A 26,482-nucleotide genomic window follows, 5' to 3' on the forward strand; every position below is an offset into this window, starting at 1 on the left:
TATTTGAGTATATTGTGATAGATCTTTAACATGTAATAATTTATAATAACAACTGATGGGCTGCTGTTTGCTCTAAAGCACGGGTCTTGTCAGAACCCACCTCTTCCCACTTCTTAAGAAAGCAGCACACTTGGAGACAGGGTTTTCCAAGCAGGATCTTTTACTAATAAATAGAAGATAGCAGGCATAATAGACAGGATCTGAGGCATTCCCTTACATCTCGATAATTCTAAAGTGCCCCCAAGCAAACTCCACCCCACAGTTCATTTGGTCAGTTCCAGATCAGCCAAGCTCCAGCTGGTAGGTCCATCAAGTTTGCAGCATGATCATTTCCACAACTCCTCACACTTCCTTAGGAGAAACAAACAAGATCCTGGAGGGTTGTAATTCTCCCCCCCCCACCGCCTTTTCTAGTTGCCATTTTTCCTACACTGAATGGTGTGGGTTCGACTCTCTTTTTGTCTGCTTGTACTTTGTATGCTTGCCTAGCTTTGTCTAAAGCTTTCCTAACAATTGGCCAGGTGTTTCGCAATTGTGCAATCCATTCTTTCAGCGAGGGGATTTCCGGTTCATTTGGGATTAGTTCTGGCATAGGGTTGAAACTTTGTTGTTGTTGTTAGCTGCGAAGTCGTGTCCGACCCACTGAAAATCTCAGCAAGGTCTCAGTATTTTGGGTAACCCCCTTTCCTCTCCCATCAACACTATCTCCACTCTTGGATTTGGTAGGTCTTCTTGGGGTGTCGATTTCATGCGGTCCCCTTTCAGGAATCTGAGCTCTGCTGTTCTCCAATCTACCCAGGGGTCCTACTTCTTTAGCCACGCCAGCCCTAGGATCACTGGGCATTCCATGCCTGGGGTTACTACAAACGTTTTGTCTTCCTCGTGGTTCCCCCAGAGATTGGTGGATTGGTAAAGTAGCTAGGGTAGCTGGCACCCCCCCTGCTATGGACCCATTTAACTTGCCGATCGAGATTGGCTGTTTCAGTCTCATCACTGGGATGCCCAAGTTCTCCATTAGCGTTGGGCTAATGAGGCAGTGGGTGCAGCCAGAGTCTATTAGGGCTTTCACTTTAACAGCTTCTGGCATGGAGGGGGCTAATATAGTCACTGTCTTGAGGATGGGCACGATGGTTCCATTTACCATGGGTTCGCCCTCTGAGTTGTCTGAGGAATCCGTCGCCTTTGTGGTGAAGGCTGGAATTCCCTTCCCACATTTGGCAGAGGGTGGGGACTTTACAGCCTCTGTCGCTTGGCTGGGGACTTCCCTAATTTTCTGGCCAATGATCGATCTGGGTTGTGTTGAGGGGCTTTCAAGCGGCACTCTATGGCATGATGCCCCTTTCTCCCGCATTTGAAACAGCCTGTTAATTTCTTGGCCATTGGCCGACAGTTTTGCTGGATCGCGCAACGGTTCAGGGAGTGAGCGGGCCCATGGTTTTCTTCGGTGGTGCCTCTTCAGGAGGTCGATCTCTGCTTCCTCTGCCAGGACGTACCATTTGTCTAGTCAGCGTGGGTCCCCTCAGGGTAGGCAAGCATCGTACAGATCATAGTTTAGGCCATTCTTGAAGTGGCTAAGGAGGATGACTTTCGGCCAGTTCAGTTTGCTGGCGATGGCCTGGAACTCTTGCATATGTTTGGCTACCGGGTTTCTGCCTTGCTTGACTGTTTTGATCTTCTCATGGGCTTTTCGGTCAGCCAGGGGGTCCTCAAATCGCCTTCTCAATGATGACATGAAATGGTTTAAGTTGTGGAGCTCTGAGGCATTGGAATTATGAAGGTCCTCCATCCATTCTGCAGCCACGTCATCCAGAGCAGATTGCACAATACAGATACGGGCTTTGTCATTGGGGATATTCTTCTATGTAGCTGAGCACTTGGGTTAGGAAGAACCCCAAGTGTCACAATTCTCCCCCGAATTTCATATCCAGCAGTGGGAATCTTTGGATGGATAGTTGTCTTCGTCATTGTGACAAATCATGGCTTGAACTATCTTGCTTTGCATGTAATGAGTCTATCTCATATGTTAGTTTCTCCTTTTAAGTTGCATTACTGAAATAAATGAACTTTTGCACGATATTCTAATTTTTTGAGTTTCACCTGCATAAACATATGTGGTGGGATTGTGATAGCACACAAAAGATATGGGACATGGTGTTTAGGGAAATTAGAGAACTTTTGAAGGTAAATTTAGATATGTCACTGAGGATTGCATTACTGTTACTGGCGGAAAAAGAAGATATAAATGAAGCAAAAAAGGAATTGATTGTAAATTTTATAATGGCAGCTCGATTAGTGATGGTTAAATATTGGAGACGGAATTGGGTTATTCAAAGAAATGAGTGGTATAATGAAATATGGAATATGGCAATAAATGATAACAAATTAAATTTAAAAAAGGGATGATTAAAGTAAATTATAATGAAATATGGGATGATTTTATAAAAACAGTCTTGGTGGAAGGCAAAGGGAATAAACCTGCTCAAGAATATATGCTGTTTTGGAGGGGATAAGGGCACAATTGAAATATATTGTATATTGTTAGTTGTTATATGAGAAGAAATATAGGTAATAAAAATGGTTTCCAGAGGTGTGGGTGCACTGTAGTATTTGTACTTCTTTATACTGTTTTTTATTTAGATTTGTATGTGTTATGTTTGTATTATTTGTATTTGAATAAAAGAAAAAAAAATAGAATATCTTTTAGGTTCCACATAACACTGTTTAATAAACATACATTTCCCCACAAAATTAGGACAGTTCTGCACTTTGATAGATTTATATAGACTGTATTTGTAAATAGTCACTAGAACTTCAACAAAATATACAGTAGATGACACAAAAAACAACAGTTAGAAGTGGCAAATATATAAGATGTAAATTTAAGTTGTATTTTTTGTAAGTAACATTTATTCTCTGAATGTAAAAAAAATTCAAGATTTTCTCAGTAATTTTTTAAGAATTCTAGCAACATTTTTTGAATAAATGTCTAGTAGAAGTAAAAAAAACCAAAGTAATCTGTAAAATACTAGAATAATACTTCCTTTATTTATTTATTATATTTATTAAGAATTTTACATAAAGGACAAGAAACATTTTACATAAAGTTATGTAAAATAAATTTTACATAAAGAAACAGAAAAGAAGAAAAAAGAAATAGATGTAAGAAAAGAAAAAATATATGAAATTTGAACCTTTTCTTTAGCAAACATTAACAACCCTATAAGCTCTCCTCTCTGAAGTTTTCCTGAAATCCCTTCAACCTTTATTTAATTCCCATCTGTTTTGATCATTAAATCTATGAATTATCAATGCATTTTTCCAAACACAGCATAAACTTCTAGATCCATAGATATATCTGAATATTAAAGCTCTGTCCAATCTACTTCGACAATCTACTGTCCAATCTACTTCTGTCCAATCTATTTTAGCTGATATGTTGGCCTATAATGTCATTTATGAGCTGGGTTCTCAATTTAGATTTATTATTCAGGAAAACGTCTGCTATGTAACCTGTTTGTTAAATGAATCTGGTTTCCCCATTGACTTTGTTTGCCAGAAGATTTTAATTTAATTTAATTTAATTTTAATTTTATTAGATTTATATACCGCCCTTTCCCGAAGGACTCAGGGCGGTTTACAGGGCATTTTAAAATGACACCAATACAAAATACAAAAGTTAAAAGACAATTAAAAAGATTAAATTATCCCTGATAATTTAATAATGATAATAATAATGATCACATGATCCTGGGACACAGCAACCGTCATAACTATGAATCAGTTGCCAAGCATCTCAATTGTGATCACATGACCATGGGGATGCTACAAAGTTTGTAATTGTGAAAAACTATCATAAATCACGTTTTTCAGTGCCATTGTAACATTGAACAGGCACTAAATGAACTGTTGTAAGTCAAGGATTACCTGTATTCTGCCAGTGCAATTTGTTGGAGATTCCTCATCTTGCTCCCAGATTCTTCTAAACATTATCTAGAACAGAGCTTTTCAACATTTTCACTCATTGTACCACATTTAGGATATGGCAACATCTGAATACCACCAGTCGCCTAGCAAGGTGTCAAAAACTTGATGACCAAAAAAAAAAAAGGAAAAAAGTGATAAAGTACAGGTAGTCCTCGACTTACAACAGTTTGCTTAGTGACTGTTCGAAGTTACAATGACACTGAAAAAAGTGCCCCCCAAGCCACAGCCGAGCAAGACACCTTCCTCCTGCCCGAGGTTTTCATTGTTATGAGCATTTCTGTTGATGATTGGCAGTGGGGGTGGGGTGTGAGAGGTGTTTGGTTTTTATTCCCCCCCCCTCCGCTCTACTGGGTGGTTGCAGCAGGTTTTGGTCACTTCACATGACCCTGGGATACTGTGACCATCATAAATCTGAATCAGTTGCCAAGCATCTGAGTGTAAATCACAAGACCCTGGAGATGCTGCAACATTCCAGCTGATCTGCGCTTCTTCTGGGCTCAGCAGAAGTGCCAGGATCAGCACCGAGCTCCAGCTTGAGCCTGGCACTGATCCTGGCGCTTCTGCTGAGCCCTGACAGCCCTGCAGCTCCAGCCATCTCTCGCTCAGGCTTGTGCAGTGCTACCACCGGTTCAGCTCATTCCCCTGCCCCGTTACCACTTTTCTAGGATGGACGTGTACCACCTGCCAGGTGCCAATGTATCACAGGTGGTACCCGTACCACTGGTTGAAAAGCCCTGATCTAGAACACAAACACAATAGTTGGACTAAAAATATATATACAGGTTGCAGGGATTTAACTCTGTTTTCAAGGAGAAAAGAAAGGAGAAAAGAAATACAATACTATATGTTATTTTAGATTAAATAATATGAATTAATTATATAAAATAATTTGTTAAAAGAATGTGACTAAGGGGGGAAACTAAAAAAAAAACCAGAACAGTGGAAATATAGTTAGTTTTTAACCTGATAATCTGTTGATATATTAGGATTATATTTCCCAGAATTCCCATCCAGTATAGCCAAACATTGGTGAAAAGGCATTACTTTATTAGAATATTTGAAAAAAAATTAATTTTGTAATAACACATTTCCTCCTCTAATACTTAATCTTGTGTGATTTTTCACTCTAAATCTTCTTGGACAGTGAAAAAGTATTCAGTTTACATACTCCTTGGGGAACCAAAATAAGCAATGTTTTTTTTAAAAAAGCATAGTTCTTCAGATAGTTTTCACAGCATAAAACTGCAAATATTATAGCTGTTTAAAATGCATGTATTTGTTAATACTTTAGTGAGGCTGCTGTTAACTGGATCATTCAGATATATTTTCCCTTACAGTCTGGATGTCCTGTATATCAAAAGAAAATAATCCAAAAGCTTTATCATGAGACAATATTTTTTGCCTTTTGTAAAATGTGAATGTTTTTAAGTCTCAAATTGTTTTTAGTACAAGTTATTGTGGTGTGATCAACAATTATAATATTAAATAAACTTAATGGAATTTGTTTGTCAAATAAGAATAACTGTTAATTTTAGCAACCCAAAAATAATATTGTTATCTCTTCCAAGCAGGAATGTTTATAAGTGTAGTTGAGCCAAAGCAATTCCTGGTTGTTTTGGAGAATCCAGGATAATGAAATGGTTAAGAATTAAGTTCAGGCTCCTCTGCTAGGACATACCACTCATCGAGTCGATGTGGGTCTCCTCTAGGCAGGCAAGCATCATACAAGCCATAGTTTAGACCGTCTTTGAAATGGCTAAGGAGGATGTCTTCCGGCCAGTTCAGCTTATTGGCAATTTATTGGCTTATTTACCAGGAAACATAGATAGGGCAGCCTAGAAAAGTTAGTGCCCTCCTAACCATACCCAAGCACTCTGAGTTAGTTGGCAATGTCCATTTTCCTGTATGAGTTCATGGTGACCTAACCCTAACCCTAAGTTGAATTTTCTTCCAGTGGGCCATGCCCACTCGGCACCCAGCAATACATGTGGGTTTTAGGTTGCGGTTTGGGCACTCGGTCTCTGAAAGGTTTGCCATGATTTGTCTAGGGTATCTGGCACCCCCCCCCCGCTATGTACTCCTCTAATTTGCCGAACGAGATCAGCTGTTTCAGCCTCCTCACCAGGTTACCCATGTTCCCCCCTAGTATCGGGCTTTCACTTTGACAGCTTCGGGCATGGGGAGGGCTAATATAGTCACTGTCTTGAGGATGGGCGCAATGGGTTTACTTACCAGGGGTTCGCTTTCTGAGTTGTCTGAGGTATCCACCACCCTTGTGGTGTAGGCCAGAGTTCCCTGCCCACGCTTGGCAGAGGGTGGGGTCTCCACAGCCTCTGTTGCCCTCATGGTGGGTTCTCGTGGCTTGGATGGGGACTTCCCTGAGTTTCTAGCTGGTGATTGATCTGTGTTGTTTTGAGGGACTTTTGAGTGGCACTTTACAGTGCAATGCCCCTCTCTCCCACATTTGAAACAGCCTTTTGACTTCTTGGCCGTGGCTGGTGGTTTTGATGGTTCTCACGACGGCTCAGGAGGCAAGCGGCCCCATGGTCTTCCTCTTCAGTAGGTCGATCTCTGCTTCCTCCACCATGACGTACCATTCGATTTGGCATGGGTCCCCTCGAGGCAGGCAAGCATCATACAGGTTGTAGTTTAGGCCATCTTTGAAGTGGCTAAGGAGGTTGTGTTCTGGCCAGTTCAGTTTGATGTCGATGGCCCGGAATTCTTGTTTATATTCGGCAACCAGGTGTCTGCCTTGCCTCACTGTTTTGATCTTCTCATGGACTTTTCGGTCAGCCAGGGATTTCTCGAGTTGCCTTCTCAGAGAGGACAGGAAGTGGTTGAAGTTGTGGAGCTCTGGGGCATTGGAATCATGAAGGTTCACCATCCAGTCTGCGGCCACCCCATCCAGAGTAGACTGCATGATGCAGATACAGGTTTTGTCACTGGGGATGTTTCGTCTGTATTCTTCCATGTAGCTAAGGACTTGGGTTAGGAAGAACCCCAAGCGTTGCAACTGTCCCCTGAATTTCACGTCCAGCAGCCAGAATCTTTGGATGGATCAGTACCTTCACCACTGACAGTGTTGTCTCCCATCCTGATCGGCACCTATGGGTCGGCGGGGAATGGGGGCTGCTGAAGCAGTAGCTGCTATCTCAGCGGTCTCAGTGGATGTCCCCAAGACTTCAGCTTCCGATTGATTCCCCCTCAGTGTCTCTTTGGCTGCAGCTCAAGGTATTAGTGCGGCCACGGGGCTCAGGTTTATCATTCCCGAGAGAGCCGAGGGTTTGTTTCATCAGGTCAATAGCTTTCTCTAGGAGCCAGTTCGAGTGCTGCGCACCATTTTCTTCCTCTTTGCTAAGTTGTAGGGATTTCTCCATTTCTTGCTTCCATTTGGATTGGTGGCTCCCTTGTCTCAGGCTCACCTTTTTCGATCTCTTGTCCCACTCGTCTTCCCAACGCCCATCGACCACTAAGGTTTGTGGCTGCGCATTTCCACCCCTTCTTAGGAGTAGGATGTCTCGGATCCCGACAGCTGGCAGGGTCCCACCTGGAGGAAGGACTCCCCCTTCGTGGTGGGTCCTTCATTCCCTGCCCCGTTGTCTGACATTGTAGATTTTGCAAAGTCCCCCAGTAAGAGTCTTTCTTCCAGGTTGACTATTACTGCAGATCCTGTCTAATGTCAGGAACCACTTCAATCCCACATCTTAAGAAAGCAGAACTCTTGTTAACAATTTCTCCCAACAGGAACTTTTATTAAGAGAAGTTGATAGCAGGCATAATAGACAGGATCTGAGTTTTCCCGTGCTGAACAATAGATTAAAGTATCCCCAAACAAGACCCCACCCCATAGTCCACCTGCCCGGTATGGGACGGCCAATCCCCAGTGTTAAGTTCATCATGGGAAAAGGGGAGATAACATTGGCCCGTCGCCAGCTCATGCAGCGATGGTCGGCAGCTTCTTCACACCTTCCTCTGGGAGCGTAGACATAAACCAGGCACTGAGGTTACATTCCTTATTTCCTCCCTTGTTCTAGCTGACAGTTTAGAGAGATAGAGTTCAGAGAGAGAGAGATAACGCAGGAAGCAGAGTTCAGAGAGAGAGAGATAATGCAGGAAGCAAATTGTTACATTGCAGCGGGTGGGTAGTGGACACAGAGGCAATAAATGAAGCAAAAGTTTACACTGTAGTGGAAATAAGAAGCAAAGGCAATAACCCCGCAGGCACATTCTCCCTCCCCCTTGGGTGTATGGCAGAACTCAGGGAAAGGTGAGATTTGATTTTGGGTCAGAGGGGATAGATAGAAGTGAAATAGGAATGGGTTCTGACAGTCAGCTTGTTTGCTGGGGTAATGCGTTCCATTGTTGATTGCCATCAGTTTTTGTGCCTGCTACCTTGTAGATAAGGGTCAGTCTTTTTGGTGAGGTAGTATTTTACTTCTCTATTGCTGCTGTCAGTTCTACTGATGGAGAGGGAATGGAGAGGGAATGGACCTCTTCCATACATAAGAACTGCCTGTGTTGGCAGGGTTCAAATCCCTTCTATTGCCTCTGGATGGTTGGGTCCCTGGACTGTCTTAGAGGAGAGGGAACAAAGAAGCAAATATGGGATTTTGCCCTCAACCATGATTGAAGTGAGTGTCTTGAGATGGACTTTTAGTCTGAAGAGAGTGTGGACTCTGATCTGCAGGAAACAGCCAGAAATGGGCAAAGCAATTGATGTAAAGTGTGCATGATGGGGTTGAGAGATGACACAACCATTACCACAAGCATTTTTAGCCTGATTGGACAAGTCACTGTTACATAATTCCACGTCCATTCATGCATTTACCTTTGCTTTCTTTAAAAGGCTCTTTGCTTTCGCTCTAATCTACAACTTTTTGCTAAGTGATGGGAAATTCCCAGTCTGGAAGGGGACCCTGTTCTCATGCTTTTCAGCTTAATATTCCTGGACCATGGACTGCATTTCCTACGAGAAGGACTCTTGACAAGGGATGGGAAAACAGTGAAACATGTACTTGGAAAAAGATTGGCCCAACTGATAAGCAGGCTTTAAACTAAAATGGGGGGGGGGGGAGAAAGGGTGACCAATCTTTAGAATCTCTAGTACACTAAACCAGACATAAATCCCAAGAAAACAAATCAAACAATGAGGTAGGGAGTGATGAGAAAAAAGAAAAACTCAAATAACAATCAGGAGATGCAGGAAACATACCCACAGACAGGGATAAAAGTCTTAAATGCTTATATACATATGCTCAAAGCTTAGAGAACAAACAGGTGAACTAGAAGCAATAGTACACAAGGGTGGGTATGCATAGTTGGCATTACAGAAACCTGGTGGGATGAAACCCATGACTGGAATGTAATGATGAATGGATACAAATTGTTCAAAAGAAATAGATCTACAAAAAGAGGAGGGGGAGTTGCACTATATGTAAGACCACACTGCATATTTACATATTTACAGAAATGCACATATAAAAGGGGGGAAAAGTGACATTGACATAGGGGTTTTCTACAGGCCACCCAACCAATCAGAAGAAATAGATGAACTTTTTGCCAACTACTTAACAAAAGTAGGTAGGAAGCATACGCAATAGTAATGGCAGACTTCAACTATCCAGATATCAACTGGGAGACAAACTCTGCAGCAAGTGGGAGATTAAACAGATTCTTAACCAACCTAGCTGACAAGTTTATCATCCAGAAGGTGGAGGAAGGAACTAGAAGTAAAGCTATACTGGATCTAATTCTTACTAATAGAAAAGAAATGATAGACAGAGTTGAAGTTGCCAGAACCTTGGGTGACAGTGACCACATCATACTGAAATTCAATATAATGCAAACACAATCAATAGAAAATAATCAAACCAGAGTCTTAAACTTCAAAAGAGCTGATTTTAACAAACTCAGAGAGAACCTAGGAAAGATTCCATGGACAAAAATCCTAAAGGAGAAAACAACTCAAGAAGCATGGGAAATTGAAAAATGCTATCATAAAAGACCAGTCCAGCACAACACCACTGAAAAAGAAAAACAAGCAAGGCAAGAAGAAATCAGCAGGGCTACACAAAGCTCTCTGAAAGGAAAAAGGATAAGCACAAAAAATGGAAAGAGGGACATATAACTAAGGCTGATTACCAGCAGACAGCCAGAACATGCAAAGTTGAAGTCAGGAAAGCAAAGGCTCAGAATGAATGAAGACTTGCAACAGAAATCAAAGACAATAAAAAAATGTTTCAACATATTAATAACAAGAAAAATGTCAAGGAAACTGTAGGTCCACTAAACAGAGAAGATGGCAAGGAAATAACAGGCAACAGGGAGAAAACAGCTGCTTAACTCATTCTTTGCATCAGTTTTCATACAAAAAGAAATTATAGCCCAACATAAAAAAAAAACCTATTGCAAAAGACAAACTAGAAACAAAAATTAAAATAAGCAAGAAAATGGTAAGAGAACTATCCGACCTTGACAACTATGAATAACTGGGACCCAACAGATTAAATCCCAGAGTTCTGAAGGAGCTGGCAGATGTTACCTCAGAACCACTGCACCATATCTTTCAAAAATCCTGGAGCACCAGGGAAGTATCTGATGACTGGAAAAGAGCTGATGTGGTTCCCATCTTCAAGAATGGGGGAGGGGAGAACAGACCCAGGAAACAACAGTCCAATCAGTCTAACATCAATACCTGGGATGAGCCTGGAAAAGATAATCAAAAAACAGATGTGCAAACAACTAGAAGCAAAGAAATTTATAACAGGTAGCCAGCATGGGTTTGTCAAAAAAAGCTCATGCCAAACAAATCTTATCTCCTTCTTTGATAAATTGACTAAATTAGTAAACCAGCAAAATGCTGTGGACATAGTATACTTTGATTTCAGTAAGGCATTTGACAAAGTAGACCTGCTGCTTAGTAAGCTAGAAAAAGGTGGGATAGACAACATCATCACCAGATGGATCTGTAGCTGGCTGACAAACCATACTCAGTGAGTAGTCCTCAATGGTACTACATCCACATGGAAAGAAGTAAGCAGTGGGGTACCACAAGGCTCTGTCTTAGGCCCAGTACTCTTTAATATCTTCATCAATGACTTAAGATGAGGGAATAGAAGGGGAAATCATCAAATTTTCAGATGCACTAAACTGGCAGGAATAGCCAACATCCCAGAACACAAACTCAGGATCCAAAAAGATCTTGACAAGCTTGAACAATGGGTTCTATCTAACAAAATGAATTTTAATATAGAGAAAAGCATTGTTTTACATTTAGGCAGGAAAAAAATCAAAGGTATAAGTACAGATTAGGAGAGTCCTGGCTCAAAAACAGTAACTGTGAGAAGAACCTTGGAGTCCTAGTGGATGATCACTTGACCATGAGCCAGCAGTGTTCGGCAGCAGCCAAAAAAGCTAATACAGTCCTGCGTTGTATAAACAGAGGCATAGAATCAAGATCACATGAAGTATTAATACTGCTTTATAAAACCCTGGTAAGACCATACCTGGAATTCTGCAACCAATACTACAAAAGAATGTTGAGACTTTGGAAAAAGTTCAGAGAAAAGCAACTTGCCTTCAGAAATCGTGGTCTTTAAGAAGAGATTAGACAGTCTCTTGTCTGAAATGTATAGGTTCTCCTGCTTGAGCAGGGGGCTGGATTAGAAGACTCCAAGGTCCCTTCCAGCTTCTATTCTATTCTATTCTATTCTATTCTATTCTATTCTATTCTATTCTATTCTATTCTATTCTATTCTATTCTATTCTATTCTATTCTATTCTACTCTACTCTACTCTACTCTACTCTACTCTATCTTTAACAATAACAGTAATGAGATATTATGATAATACTTCAATTATTTTCAGTAGTTAATAGGTAGCATTGCTACATATTGATCAAATCATACAATACATAAAATACATATTTTGAATTTAACATATATATTTGTTTTCATAGAGTTTCATGGGTACAGGTATGTAGATCTTGGCGTATTTGGGTCTTTTCCTGTGTAAGATTGAGAGTGTCTTGGCAACATTTCGATGAGGTCCCACTGGTCATCTTTAGGCTGGTGTCTTCGGCTTCATGCTTGTGTGAGCAAAGTGTGATCAGAGCTGCCGTCTCTCTATATTGATGGGGTTGTGTGTGGTGCTAGCTTTGTTGCTGTAAGTGGGTTGGTTGGCTGTGTTGTTACATCCTGATTGGATGATGGAATTATTGTTTGCAGCTTAGTCGGCTGTTTTGTAACATCCTGTGTGGCTGAGGTGTTGGCTGTGTGCCCATTAGTCTTTTGTGTTGTGACAACTTGGGGAATGGGCTGTGTGATGACTAAGCTGCAAACAATAACCCAGGTTCGAATCTCAGATAAAGGGTATGACTGACTGATGAGAACAAAATAAGTTCGAAATGGCCATATCAGCCTCCCTAATTCTTTATTAGCAATTTGAATAATTTACACAAATAATGAACTGTCGTAAGTTGTGACTATAGCCTGCGGATAGCTTTGGGCTAGGCTGAAACAGGAAAGAAGATTTAACCAGCAAGGTATTCAAAAGACTTGACAAATACTTAACATATATATATGTGAACCTACCCGCCATGAATGTGACAATGCCTTAACATCACGGATAACACTGCCTTATATCCATGGTGTATCCGAGGCCACAGCGCGCATACTAACCCCTCACAAAGTCGGTGTTGCTCACAGACCTGATCGGACCTTACGAGCTTCTGTCATGCGCCCTAAAGATCCACTCCCCAATGAAGAAAAAGCCTCGGTCGTATACAAGATATCATGCCAGAATTGCAATTGCAATTACATTGGGGAGACAGCAGAACGACTGAGGACTAAGGTGCATGAACACAAGCTTGCTATTAGAAGACAAGAACAACGTTCATAGGTGTGGACACACATGGCTACACACAACCATGCCTTTAATTTAGCAGGGACTGAGGCAATTGCCAGCAACAACACTAAAGGCGGCCGCTTGTTTAAGGAAGCTTGGTTTTCAAACCACTCCTCCATCAACCGGCATATAGACCTCCCCCCTGCATACCAGGCACTAAGAAATTGGGAAGAGCAATGACGTGCACGACATGAAGACAAACAGCACAAGAATTCACAAATTACCTCATTGCATCAAATCCAAGATTGCACCAGCACACAACCACTCTGCAATGTCGAACACACTCAGCCTTCCATCCTTCCGAGGTAGGTAAAATGAGGACCCAGATTGTTGGGGGCAATTAAGCTGACTTTGTAATAATGCCGCTTGGGGGTGTGTGAAAGCCCTAATAAGCAGGCATATACATAGAATGAAGGCTACTGCTAAGCTTGTAAGCCGCCCTGAAGTCTTCGGAGAAGGGCGGGATATAAATGGAATTAAAATAAATAAATAAATAAATAAATAAATAAATAAATAAATAAATAAATAAATAAATAAATAAATAAGATCCCTGGCATGAGAACATGGACAATGACCAGAGTTATGGCTACAACACATGGAGCTATAAACAATTCACTTTTAACAACAGATACCCAGAGACAAATACATCCCAAAAACGGATGCGCAACAACTCAAAGAAATACAGCAGACCTCAACAAACAGATCTGAGCATGCTCCATGAGCAGAGTGCAGACACCAACAGTATAAACGGAATCTCCCCACCCCAGCATCTCCATCCTGACGACGTTGGCAGTTGGCCAATGAAAGCTTGGTTTTTCAGCAATAAAAACTGTTTTAGTTTTTAATTCTATCCCAGTGTTCAGTTGTTTGTTAATTTTAACATGCCTGGGATTCATATTTTTAATCTTATCAAGGAATATGTGTGTGTGTGTGTGTGTGTGTGTGTGTGTGTGTGTGTGTGTAAGGTCTGACTTTCATTGTAATTGTCTCATATTTTCATTTTATAAATGTGGAATCACTGATTTTTTTACTTTTTTATTAGTACCGGAAACTGTAGGAGATTGCAGAAAATGGAGTATAAAAATCTGCACATAACAACAATGGGAAGAGAACAAAGACAATGCAAGTATATTATGAACAAAATGAATTCAATTAATTTGGGGGCAATAAGCTGACTGTAAAAATGCCCCTTGGGGCCCCCCCGAAAGCACTAATAAGCAGGCATATACATAGAATGAAGGCTATTGCTAAGCACATTGATTTGTACTTTAGATTATAAGCCGCCCTGAGTCTTCGGAGAAGGACGGGATATAAATGGGATTTTAAAAAAATTAAAAATTCACATATGTATTTATTGTTTAATAAATAAATAGCCTTAGCTATTCCCTTAAGAAATTTGAACTCTTGAAACAAGCATCATTTCAAAAGGATCTTTTATTGAGAGTTAGTGATTGCAGAGAAGACAGGCAGGATTTTAAATTCCCATGCGAAAACGTTAGGTTAAACCATTATTTAGACCCCTCCCAACTGCCCAGTCCATTGGGAGCCAATCCAGAGGTACGAAGGTGTGAGAATTCCGAGCTGAGAAGGTGATAAAAAGTTGTTCTCAGGTGCCACAACCTTGGTTCTCCAGAGATGAGACAAAGGAGATGTGGGACCATCTGCTCATCCCTCCCCCTCCCATTTCCCAGGAAGATACATTAAAGCAAAAGAGGAACAACGTAAAATAGAAACATCACAGAAAGCCCCAAGGTTTCCCCCTCCCACCAGAATGGCAACATCCTGAAAGGGATCTATGTGGACCTGACAATTGTATTGTTTAATATAAGAAAAGGATGGCTTAAATAAAATATTTGTTTCGAAATACGCCACATTGGCAATACATAAATAAAAGAACAGATGTAGTTCAACGATTGTACTTGGGTTTTAGTGACAACTCTTATTGGAATAGCATTAGAAATTTTACATTGACATTGTTAGCAAAACAATACACTATTGGCCATGTTAAATTTTGTAAGGGGCTTCAAACTGTTAAATGTATATGATTTATCATGTTTTACTAATAACTATTAACACTGACATGGAAAATCTGCTTTTGATCATGTTAGATTTCCTTCTCCTTTCATGCCACATAATAAGTTGAGATTTAATTTTTCATAAGGCAGTGACCTCGGGTCTTGATATCAATTTTTGCCCCTAAGCTTTGACATGATGCCTGGTCATTGGTTTTTGTAGAATAGAGGACCATTTGAATCAGAAAAGAGCTGGAAGGGACCTTGGAGGTCTTTTAGTCCAAACCCCTTGCTCAAGAGGAACCCTTATACCATTTAAGATAGGTGGTTGCCCAGTCTTTTCTTAAAAACCTCCACCCACAACATCTGAAGGCAAGCTGTTCCATTGGTTAATTGTTCTCAATGTTAGGAAGTTTCTCCTTAATTCCAGGTTGCTTCTTTCCTAGATAGGTTTCCATCCATTTTTTACTTCTCCTGCCCTCTGGTGCTTTGGAAAATAAATTGACCCCTTCCTCTTTATGGCAGCTTCTCAAATACTGGAATACTGCTATTATGTTCCCCCTAGTCCTTCTTTTCTCTAGACTAGCCAAACCCAAATCCTGCAACCATTCTTCATATGTTTTAGTCTCCTGGCCTTCAATCATCTTAGTTCTTCTTTGTACTTTTTCCAAAGAATCAACATCTTTTTGTAACGTGATGACCAAAACTTGATTCAGTTTTCCAGGTGTGGTCTTTATAAATCGATACTAATACTTCACATAATTTTGATTCTATGTCTCTGTTTATACAACCAAGGATTGTATTAACGTCTTTGGCTGCCGCCATACACTGTTGACTCATATTCAAGAGATCATCCACTAGGACTCCAAGGTCCCTCTCACAGTTACTGTTTTTGTGCCAGGTTTCAACTAGTCTCTACTTGTACCTTTGGTTTTTCCTGCACAGGTGTAAAAACCTTGATTTTCTGCACATTAAATTTCATTTTGATGGATAGGGCCCATTGTTCAAGTCTGCCAAAATATTTTTTTTATCTTGAGCTTGTTTTGGGGGCTTTTGGCTGTTCCTGCCAGCTTAGTGTCATCTCCCAGTTTGATGAGTTCTCCTTCTATTCCTTCATCTAAGTCATTTATGAAGATATTGAAGAGTTTTGGGCCTAAGACGGAACCTTGTGGTACCCCACTGCTTACTTCCCTCCATGTAGATGTAGTACCATTAAAGATTATTCACTGAGTATAGTTTGTCAGTCAGTTACAAATCCATCTGTTAGTGATGCTGTCTATCCCACATTTTTCTAGTTCACCAAGAAGTAGGTTGTGGTCTACTTTGTGGTATGTCTTGCTAAGTATACTATGCCCACAGCATTTCAAATTTAGTCACTCTGTCAAAGAATAAAATAAGATTGGTTTGGCATGATCTGTTTTTAACAAACCTGTGCTGGCTACTAGTTATAACCTTCTGTTTTTAGATGTTCACAGATCTTGCAGAACCTATTCCTATTTCATTCCTATCTATCCCCTCTGACCCAAAATCAAATCTCAACTTTCCCTGGGTTCTGCCATATTCCCAAGAGAGAGGGGGGATGTGCCCACAGGTTTATTGCCTCTGCTTCCTCTGTCCACTACAATGTAATCTGTTGCTTTCATTTATTGCCTCTGCTTCCTCTCTGCTACAATGTAACATTTTCCTTTCTTACATTATATCTCTCTGTGAATTTTCTCTCCTTAAACTATCAGCTAGAACAAGGGAGGGAATAAGGAATGTAACCTCCATGCCTGGTTTATTTCTCCACTCTCAGAGGAAGGTGTGAAGAGCCACCCAACTAACGCTGTGTGAACCGGAAACGGGCCGATGTTATCTCCCCTTTTCCCACAATGGACCTAACACCTGGGGATTGGCTGTCCCACAATGGTCGGACGAATTATGGGGTGGGGTCTTGCTTGGGGATACCTTAACCTATCGCTGCATGGGAAATCTCAGACCCCGTCTATTATGCCTGCTGTCAACTCTTAATAAAAGTTCCTGTTGGAATCAATTGTTTCCAAGAGTTCTGCTTTCTTAAGATGTGGAATTGAAGTGGATCCTGACATTAGATGGGCTTTCGAGAGCTACTCCCCACCAAACCGCAGTTGCCGATCAAGATGGGAGACATCACTGATGATGACGAAGACACCGATCCATCCATACATTCCTGCCACTGGACATTCGGGGAAGAATGGCAATGTTTGGGGTTCTTCCTAACCCAAGTCCTCAGCTCCATAGAAGAATACAGACAAGACATCCCAAATGACAAAGCCCATATCCGAATTGTGCAATCCGCTCTGGACGGGGTGGCCGCAGACTGGATGGTGGACTTGCATGACATCATGCCGTGGAGTGTTGCTCAAAAGCCCCTCAACACAACCCAGATCGATCACCAGCCAGAAAATCAGGGAAGTCCCCATCCAAGCCACGAGAACCCAGCATGAAGCTAACAGAGGCTGTAGAGTCCCCACCCTCTGCCAAGTGTGCGCAGGGAACTCTGACCAACACCACAAGGGCGCCGGATCCCTCAGACGACAACTCGGAGAACGAACCCCTGGTAAGTGGACCCATCACACCCATTCTCAAGACAGTGACAATATTAGCCCCCTCCATGCCTGAAGCTATCAAAGTGAAAGCCCTATTAGACTCTAGCTGCACTCGCTGCCTCATTAGCCCAACGCTAGTGGGGAACTTGGACATTCCAGTGAGGAGGCTGAAACAGCCAATCTCGTTCAGCCAGCTAGATGGGTCCATAGCAGGGGGGGATGCCAGCTACTCTAGCCTCTCTACCAATCCACCTATCTGAGGAACCACAAGGAAGACATAATGTTTGTAGTAACCCCAGGGATGGAATGCCCACTGATCCTAGGGCCGGCGTGGCTAAAGAAGTGGAACCCCCGGGGAGATTGGATGCAGCAGAGCTCAGATTCCTGAAAGGGAATCATGTGAACTCGACACCCCAAGGAGCCCTACCAAACCCAGGAGTGGAGAAAGCTTCAATAGGAGAGGAAAAGGGGTTACCTGAAATACTGGAGGAATACCAAGACCTTGATGAAGTTTTCAGTGAGGAACAGTCGGATGAGCTCCCTCCTCACCGATCCACAGACTGTACCATAGAGATCAAATCTCCTGGGGTGAAACTCCCGAAGCCCAGATTGTACTCCATGAGCCTAAAGAGCAGAAGGAAATGAAAAAATTCATAAACAAAAACCTGGAAAGGGGATTTATCGAACCTGCCAAGCCCAAAGTAGCCTCCCTGGTCCTTTTCAGAGAAAAGAAGGACAGTACTTTGCATTTGTGCATGGATTACTGCCCCTTGAATGCAATCAGTGAAAACCTGTACCCCCTACCCCTCATGAAGGACATGTTATCCCACCTATCGAAAGGAAATTTTTTCACCAAATTAGACCAAAAGGAAGCGTACTATTGCATTAGGATTAAGGAAGGGGATGAATGGAAAATGGCATTTAATTGCCTGATGGGATGCTATCAAGTCAAAGTTTTGCCTTTTGGACTGCAAGGGCCCCCAGCAGTATTTATGCAATTAATCAATGAGGTGCTAAGGGATCACCTATTCAAGAGGGTTCTAGTTTATTTATATGACATCCTTATCTTCACTGACACCAAAGAGGAGCATGTCAAACTGGTTAGAGCATTTTTAAAGAAGCTGCAAGCTGCCCGCCTATATGCCAAACTATCAAAATGCGAATTCCACCAGGAAAAAATGGATTATCTGGGTTATCGCATATCCCCACAGGGCTTCAAAATGGACCCTGAGAAGGTCAGGGCAGTATTAGAATGGGCACCACCCCGCACAAGGAAGCAATTGCAAAGCTTCCTGGGCTTCGCAAATTTTTACTGCCAGTTCAACCCCTCATTCGCCCAGATAGCCCTGCCCATCACAAACTTGCTAAAAATGAGGGGGGGGGGGAAAACTCAATGAAACCCAGCCAGCCCCTGAAATGGACAATGGAACATTTGACAGATTAAAAAATCTCTTTTCCACTGAACCCATACTAAGGCACCCGGACCTAGATAAACCTTTTATAATACAGGCTTACGCAAGTGATGTGGTGGTGGGGGCTCTACTATTATAAGAGAATGATGAAGGGGCACTGCAACCGTGCATGTACACATCCAGAAAACTCTTGAAGCAGCAATGCTGGGGAGTGTGGGAGAAAGAAGCGTATGTTTGTGAGATGGTCGTTGTTCATGTGACACCACTTCGTTGAAAGGAACAAAATCCCTTTTTAGGTCTGGACGGATCACAACAATTTGGAAGCACTAAAAATGCCCAGGAAACTCACCCCTAAAGAAGCCCGCTGGTCCCAGCACTTTCACCAATTCCGCTTTACGCTCAAACACTTGCCATGAGGGAAAAACTTCCTGGCAGATGCCCTGTCTCTCATGCCCCAATATAACAGCATGCGAGCCACCTAAACCACTCATGCCCGAACCACAATTAGCAGCACCAGTAACCACCAAGGCCTAAACTAAGATAAAGCCACAACTGGGTAGCCAAACTGGAATTAAATTCCGGAAAACCTTACAAACAGATGAGTGGTTCCAAAAGAATAAACACGTGTGCACGATTAAAAACAGGCTGCCATGGATGGTGGAGAAGTTATATATACCAACCACCCAGAGAGTTACTTTAATGCAACTGTGCCATGATACAAAATCAGCAGGGCACTTTGGATTTGTAAAAACACAACATTTAATCAAAATACAATTTTGGTGGCCATCCATGAAAAAGGACATAGAAAACTACGTGGCCAGTTGCCCAACTTGTGTAGCTGCTAAGAGGTTGCAAGGGAAGTCGCCTGAACTGCTACAGCCAGTGGCAAATCCCATGGAAAGAAATATCCATTGATTTTATAGTGGAGTTACCAGAAAGCAGTGGAAACACTGTCAACTGGGTAGTTACGTACACTTTGTCTCTTGCCAAAAAATACCCACCACAAAATCCTTAGTGAAACTCTTCATGCAGCACATCTACAGACTGCATGGGGCACCCCAACGCATCATATCAAATTAGGGTTCAGGCAGAAATTAGGTGTCCAACTCAGCCAACTACTACTCTATTGAGCCTCCACGCTATCAGCCTCCTCTGCCACAAGATCCTCCATGAGCAGATGACACCAAGCTGGCAGGAATAGCCAATACTCCAGAAGATAGGCTTAAAATACATGAGGATCTGGACAGACTCGAACACTGGGTGCTATTTAACAAAATGAAATTCAGTGGTGAAAAAAGTAAGGTTCTACATTTAGGGAAGAAAAATCAAATGCAGAGGTATAGTATAGGTGGTACCTTGCTCAATAGTAGAAACTGTGACAGGGATCTTGGAGTCTTAGTGGACAATCACTTAAATATGAGCCAGCAGTGTGCTGCAGCTGCCAAAAAAAAGCCAAAACAGTGCTAGGCTGCATTAACAGAGGGATAGAATCAAGATCATATGAAGTATTAATATCACTTTACAATGCCTTGGTAAAAGCCACTCTTGGAATACTTCATCCAGTTTTGGTCACCACGATGTAAAACAGATCTTGAGACTCTAGCAAGAGTAGAGAGAAGTGCAACAAAGATGATTAGGGGACTGGAGGCTAAAACATATAAGGAATGGTTGCTGGAATTGGGTATGCGTAGTTTAATGAAGAGAAGGGCGAGGGGTGACATGATAGCACTGTTCCAATATCTCAGGGGCTGCCACAAAGAAGAGGGAGTCAAGCTATTCTCCAAAGCACCTGAAGGCAGGACAACAAGCAATGGATGGAAAGTACTCAAGGAGAGAAGCAACCTAGAACTAAGGAGAAACTTCCTGACAGTTAGAACAACTAACCAGTGGAACAACCTGCTTCCAGAAGTGGTGAATACTGGAAGTATTTAAGAAGAGACTGGACAGCCATCTGTCTGAAATGGTATAGGGTTTCCTGCCTGAGCAGGGGGTTGGACTAGAAGACCTCCAAGGTCCCTTCCAACTACTACTACTACTACTACTACTTCTTCTTCTTCTTCTTCTTCTTCTTCTTATTATTATTATTATTATTATTATTATTATTATTATTATTATTATTATTATTATTATTATAAATAGGGGGTGCAATTCAAATCAGAGTTTTTTAAAGAGTTTCTGTCCCTTTTAGTTATCACCCAAGGACTGTCATCTAGTCATCATCCTTAGACTAATGGATCAATTGAATGTTTGAACTCAGTACTTGAGCAATATTTAAGATGCTTTATTAATTTCCAGCAAACAAATTGGACGGACCTACTTCCTTTCGCAGAAGTTGCCTACAACAATGCAGTCCACTCCAGCACAGGCTACACTCCCTTTCAAGTAGCCACCAGCCAAAGTTTCAACCCTATGCCAGAACTAACCCCAAATGAACCGGCAATCCCATCAATTAAAGAGTGGATATCCCAATTACAAAACACCTGGCCAGTGGTTAGGAAAGCTTTAGCCAAAGCTAGTCAAGCATACAAAACACAAGTGGATAAAGAAAGAGTTGAACCTAAACCATTCAATGTAGGAGAAATGGTATATTTATCTACAAAATACCTAGAATCCCTACAACCCTCTAAAAAATATATAGAACCTTTTCCAATTAAAAGAATCATAAACCCAGTGACAGTAGAATTAGAATTACCAAAGAACCTCAGACAAATACATCCAATCTTTCACTGCAGCCTGCTGAAATGAGAACAACAGTCACCCTTACAGCCAAAAATTCCCACCACTACCTCCAATCATGGTTGAAAGAGAACAACACTTTGAAATAAAAGAAATCCTAGATTCTAGAAAATACCATGGGGCAACCCAATACTTAGTAGCATGGAAACACCTTCCCTCCTCACAGAATGAGTGTGTCCACAAACATCACATTAGAGCACCCAAACTGTTAAAAAGGTTTCTTACAGAATATCCCAACAAATGCAAGTCAACTCTATATGTCAGGACCCACCTCAATCCACATCTTAGGAAATAAGAACTCTTGGATGCAAGTTTGTCCAAAAAGGAAAAGTTTACTAGGATGAGATCGATTGTGGCAATACAAGATGGGATCTAAGAGAGTTACATTTCAATCCTATATAAAGCATTCCCATTTCAACCCCCTCCTCTCATCCATTTGGTCAGGCTCCCATCATTTACTTAGGTGTCAGGCCCTTTCATGGGAAAGGGAACTCTCCTTGTTTTTATTGTTATTGCTTCTTCCTTTTCAGTTGTAAATGGAGATGTGATCCAGATCTCTCTCTCCCCCTGTCCCCCCACAGATCAAAAGCTTCTCTGGTGTTTGAAGACAGCCTATTGCGATCTGAGTAACCATCCTCTCCCCCCCCCTCGGAGAGATGGCAGAATCCCCAGAATAAGCACCATATTCTACCTATACATTCATGAAATGTGATATAAATGGATTCTGACACTATACCTGTTTTGTTTCTCTACAGTTGGATATCTCATATTTTTAAAAGGGGCAGGATGTCAGAACCCATTCCTATTTCATTTCTATCTATCCCCTCTGACCCAAAATCAAATCTCACCTTTCCCTGGGTTATGCCATACTCACAAGGGGGAGGGGGGATGTTCCCACAGGTTTATTACCTGTGCTTCCTCTGTCTGCTACAATGTAACCTTTTGCTTTTGTTTATTGCTTCTGCTTCCTCTGTCTGCTACAATGTAACATTTTGCTTTCCTGCATTATATCTCTCTTTGAAGTTTCTCTCCCTAAACTGTCAGCTAGAACAAAGAAGGGAATAAGGAATGTAACCTACTGTATGTGCCTGGTTTATTTCTCCGCTCTCAGAGGAGGGTGTGAAAAGCCACCCGACCATCACTGTGTGAACCGGACACGGGCTGATGTTATCTCCCCTTTTCCCACGATGGACCTAACACCTGGGGATTGGCTGTCCCACACTGGCCGGATGAACTATCAGGTGGAGTCTTGCTTGGGGATACCTTAACCTATTGCTCTGAGTGGGAAATCTCAGATCCCATCTATTATGCCTGCTATCAACTACTCTTAATAAAAGTTACTCTTGTAAGAAATTGTTTCCAAGAGTTCTGCTTTTTTAAGATCTGGAATTGAAGTGGGTCCTGACTGGTCTGTTTCTTTATTATTTTTCCCAGTATCTTCCCAGGTATTGATGTTAGGCTGATTGGTCTGTTATTTCCTGGGTATGTTTTTTCCCCTTTTTTGAAGACGGGAACCACATCAATTGTTTTCTAATCCTCTGGTAGTCCTCCTTAAAAAGCTGTCTTTTCCCAGAGTATTAGAGAAACTTGTTTTTCATGATTTATCTGAATGATTGTAGTTAGCTTCAGTTGTATTCTTGAGGGACGATGTGTGTGTGTGTGTGTGTGTGTGTGTGTGTGTACATTTTTTAATCCAACATTATCCACCCAGAGTCTCAATATGTGAATTGAACAGCTACATATATAGGTAGCTTAAATAAATAAAATTCAGACATTTTTCCCTATATTTTTTCCTTCTCCCTGTTCCAAGTGACAGCTAGAATGCAACTAGAACGATAATATTCTTCCTAATATTGTGATTCTTAAACAATTTGAAACATCCTAGTGACCAATGTAGTTGAAGATGGCAGTGTACTATGATGCTAGAGAGGTTGTAAAAATATAAAACCTTGGAAATCTTCATATTCCTTATTTCATAAATCTGATAAGCTAAATAGTAGTAATACAAAGTATGTGGCAAGGCAGGTGATTTCATTTCAGCATATGCCTGGAATCTTCAAAGACATTTAATGATGTTGTTCACAAACAAATTACATAATTATATCTTTCACACCATTACTCTTGATACCTTACTAAAGCATCACAGGGTTAGGCCTCAAAATCCAGCATGTTCACAAGCAGTGCGAATTCAGAAAAATAAAAGTCAAGTATGTATTTAAAAAGAAGTTATTCCACAAAATTGTTCCCCAAATGTCTCAACAATGCATTGAGTTTAAAGGAAATCATGAGCATTTATTGATCATTACATATCATTAATCATAACAGAATAAATATTTTGCTTCTGTTTAATTTGATTCTTTTGTTTCTTAATCTTCAGTGTCTTGTATTTGAAGATGCTCCCAATGGAGTGAAGGCATCACTGAAGGCTGGTATGCAGGTGATCATGATTCCAGATGAAAACTTGAATAAAGACCTTACAAAAGAAGCAACCCTAGTACTGGGGTCCATGAGTGATTTCAAACCAGAATTGTTTGGTCTACCACCATTTGATTGAACACCAGATTTTTTAATCTTTTAAATTTAGTATTTTAAAAAATCATAGTTTTTTTTCTTTTTTCTTTACACTATTGTAAAGCTTAATTCAGCTTAATTCAGAATTAAAATCTTTTGCCATAAATATATTTGAAACCTAATAGGTTTCTAGATTATGCACTCATTCAAAAAGAAATGCTCTTTTTTCATAAACTTTGGGAAAAAAATCATCTAGTAGTTCTCCTGAATTTTCTCATTACTTCTTCCATCATTTTTATTTTCAGAAAAATTCAGTGAAGAACACTTTCTCTGGTTTGTTTGTTGCTGTTGTTAGAAATCATCAGAACTAGTGATGCAGAACTATATTTATATTAAAATCACTTTGAGTCGACTTTGCCACCAGTGATAAAATTATCATTGAATTTATGTGCAAGATTCTTTGACAATCTAAATGGAGTGCTTTACCATATTTTCCCAAAAATAAGACCCAGTGTTATATTTTTTTGCTTCCAAAAGAGGCAGTAGGTCTTATTTTCGGGGAATATCTTTATTTTTCTTCTGACACCTTCCTCGCCTCACAGCGGTGGCATCAACAGCCCCGTCCAGCAGGAGCCCGCGTGGGCGCTGGCCCACTTCTCTCGCCCCTCATGGCAGGAGGCTGTGTAGCCGACTGCACTGTACCACTGCCATGAGTTGAGGCAGGTGGAGGAGGGGGTGGAGCTACCTCAAGTGCCCCATAGGCACCCAAACACTTTTAACCCAAAGGGAGACTGGAAGCTTCGTCTGCTTGCAAATGGAGAAATTTGCTCCTTTTCCAACTGCCCCATTTGCAAGCAGACAAAGCTTCCAGTCTCCAATTCACAATTCACTCGGTTTCCAAGTGTCCCATAGGCACCCAAACACTTTTTGCCCAGAAGGAGAAATGTCAAAGACTCTAAGCTTCATCTGCTTGCAAATGGGGTGGTTGGAAACCAAGGGTTTCGCTCCATTTCCAACCACCCCGTTTGCATGCAGATGAATGTTCCAGTATCCCTCTGGGTGAAAGGTGTCTCATAGCCGGTCCCCCCCCCCACCGCTTCTGCCTCTGCTCTGGACTTAACTGTTCTGCTTCAAGGTGCCAGTGGGCTGCAGCTGCTGCCAGACACCATCGTTCCCCCCTTGTGCTCACTGCTGCTTATGCTGGCCACGCCCACCCCAGGCTTATTTTTGTGGTCAGGATTATATTAAGCCCAACCCCAAAAATCAGGCTAGGGCTTATTTTTGGGATGGGTCTTATTTTCGGGGAAACACGGTAAGTCTGTTTTCAACATCTTTTATGTTACACATTTTTGTAGTTGTGTTTGTGTGAAAGGTAAAATGTGAACGTGAATACATAGTTGAAAATATTGCAAATATTAATTTGTTGTATAATCTGGATTCATACATCATGCTAAAAAGACAGGCAACCTATTATCTAAGAGCCGCTTATGACTCCCAAGCTCTTCATTATAATTCTCAGAAAGTTTTTTGTGGCCACCTTGAATTGTACACAAAGTAATAATGGCACAATTATCAAAAATAATGGTATAATGTTTTGCTATTTATTTGGTGAAATATGTGTAGGGAAACTATAATGCATGTTCTAAAATAGGCATAACAGGGTTAAGGGAAAATACATAACCCTCCTGTAAATTTATTGTCCTAACATTGGATAAACCTGGCATTGTTCAAATGAAATTTTGGAAAAAGTTTCCAACTGTGTTAAGTCATAAATCACAACTTACATCTAACAGATTCTGGAGGACCGATGAACTACCAAAGGACTGGAAAAGAGCTGATGTAGTTCCCATCTTCAAAAAAGGAAAAAATAAATAAATCCAGGAAACCGCAGACCTATCAGCCTGACCTCAGTACTTGGGAAGATTCTAGAAAACATAATTAAGCAACGAATCAGCAAACACCTAGAGGCAAACAAAGTCATAATCAAAAGCCAACATGGGTTTGTCAAAAACAGATTGTGTCAGACAAATCTTATTGCATTCTTTGACCCGTGACAAAATTAATGAACCAGGGGGATGCTGTGGACATAATTTACTTGGACTTTATTAAGGCATTTGATAAAGTAGATTACAATCTACTAGTTGATAAGATAGAAAAATGTGTGTTAGACAGCATCACCACCAGCTGGATTCATAGCTGGCTGACCAGCCGTACTCGGCATGTGGTCCTCAATCGAACTGCATCTACATGGAAGGAAGTGTGTAGTGGGGTACCCCAGGGCTCTGTTCTGGGCCCAGTGCTCTTCAACATCTTCATCAATGGATTGGATGAGGGGATAAATGGGGAACTCATCAAA

General features: G+C 41.3%; 1 protein-coding gene across 3 annotated transcripts in view; it reads left to right on the forward strand.

Moving 5' to 3' along the window:
- The window catches only part of PUDP (pseudouridine 5'-phosphatase), an 88,390-nt gene extending 62,302 nt beyond the window's left edge, over positions 1-26,088 (forward strand). For 2 of the 3 annotated variants that reach the window (XM_083362709.1, XM_083362708.1), the window contains one exon: positions 23,993-26,088. In XM_083362709.1, the coding sequence (XP_083218835.1) occupies positions 23,993-24,169 (177 nt within the window). In that variant the 3' untranslated portion in view covers positions 24,170-26,088. Of the gene's footprint in view, positions 1-22,726; positions 22,857-23,992 lie in introns of all 3 variants that reach the window. The other variant, XR_014492528.1, reaches the window with a different exon arrangement.
- The last annotated feature ends 394 nt before the right edge of the window (positions 26,089-26,482 follow it).

The sequence above is a fragment of the Vipera ursinii genome (genome assembly GCF_947247035.1).
Source record: "Vipera ursinii genome assembly, chromosome: 4".
Lineage (NCBI taxonomy): Eukaryota > Metazoa > Chordata > Lepidosauria > Squamata > Viperidae > Vipera > Vipera ursinii.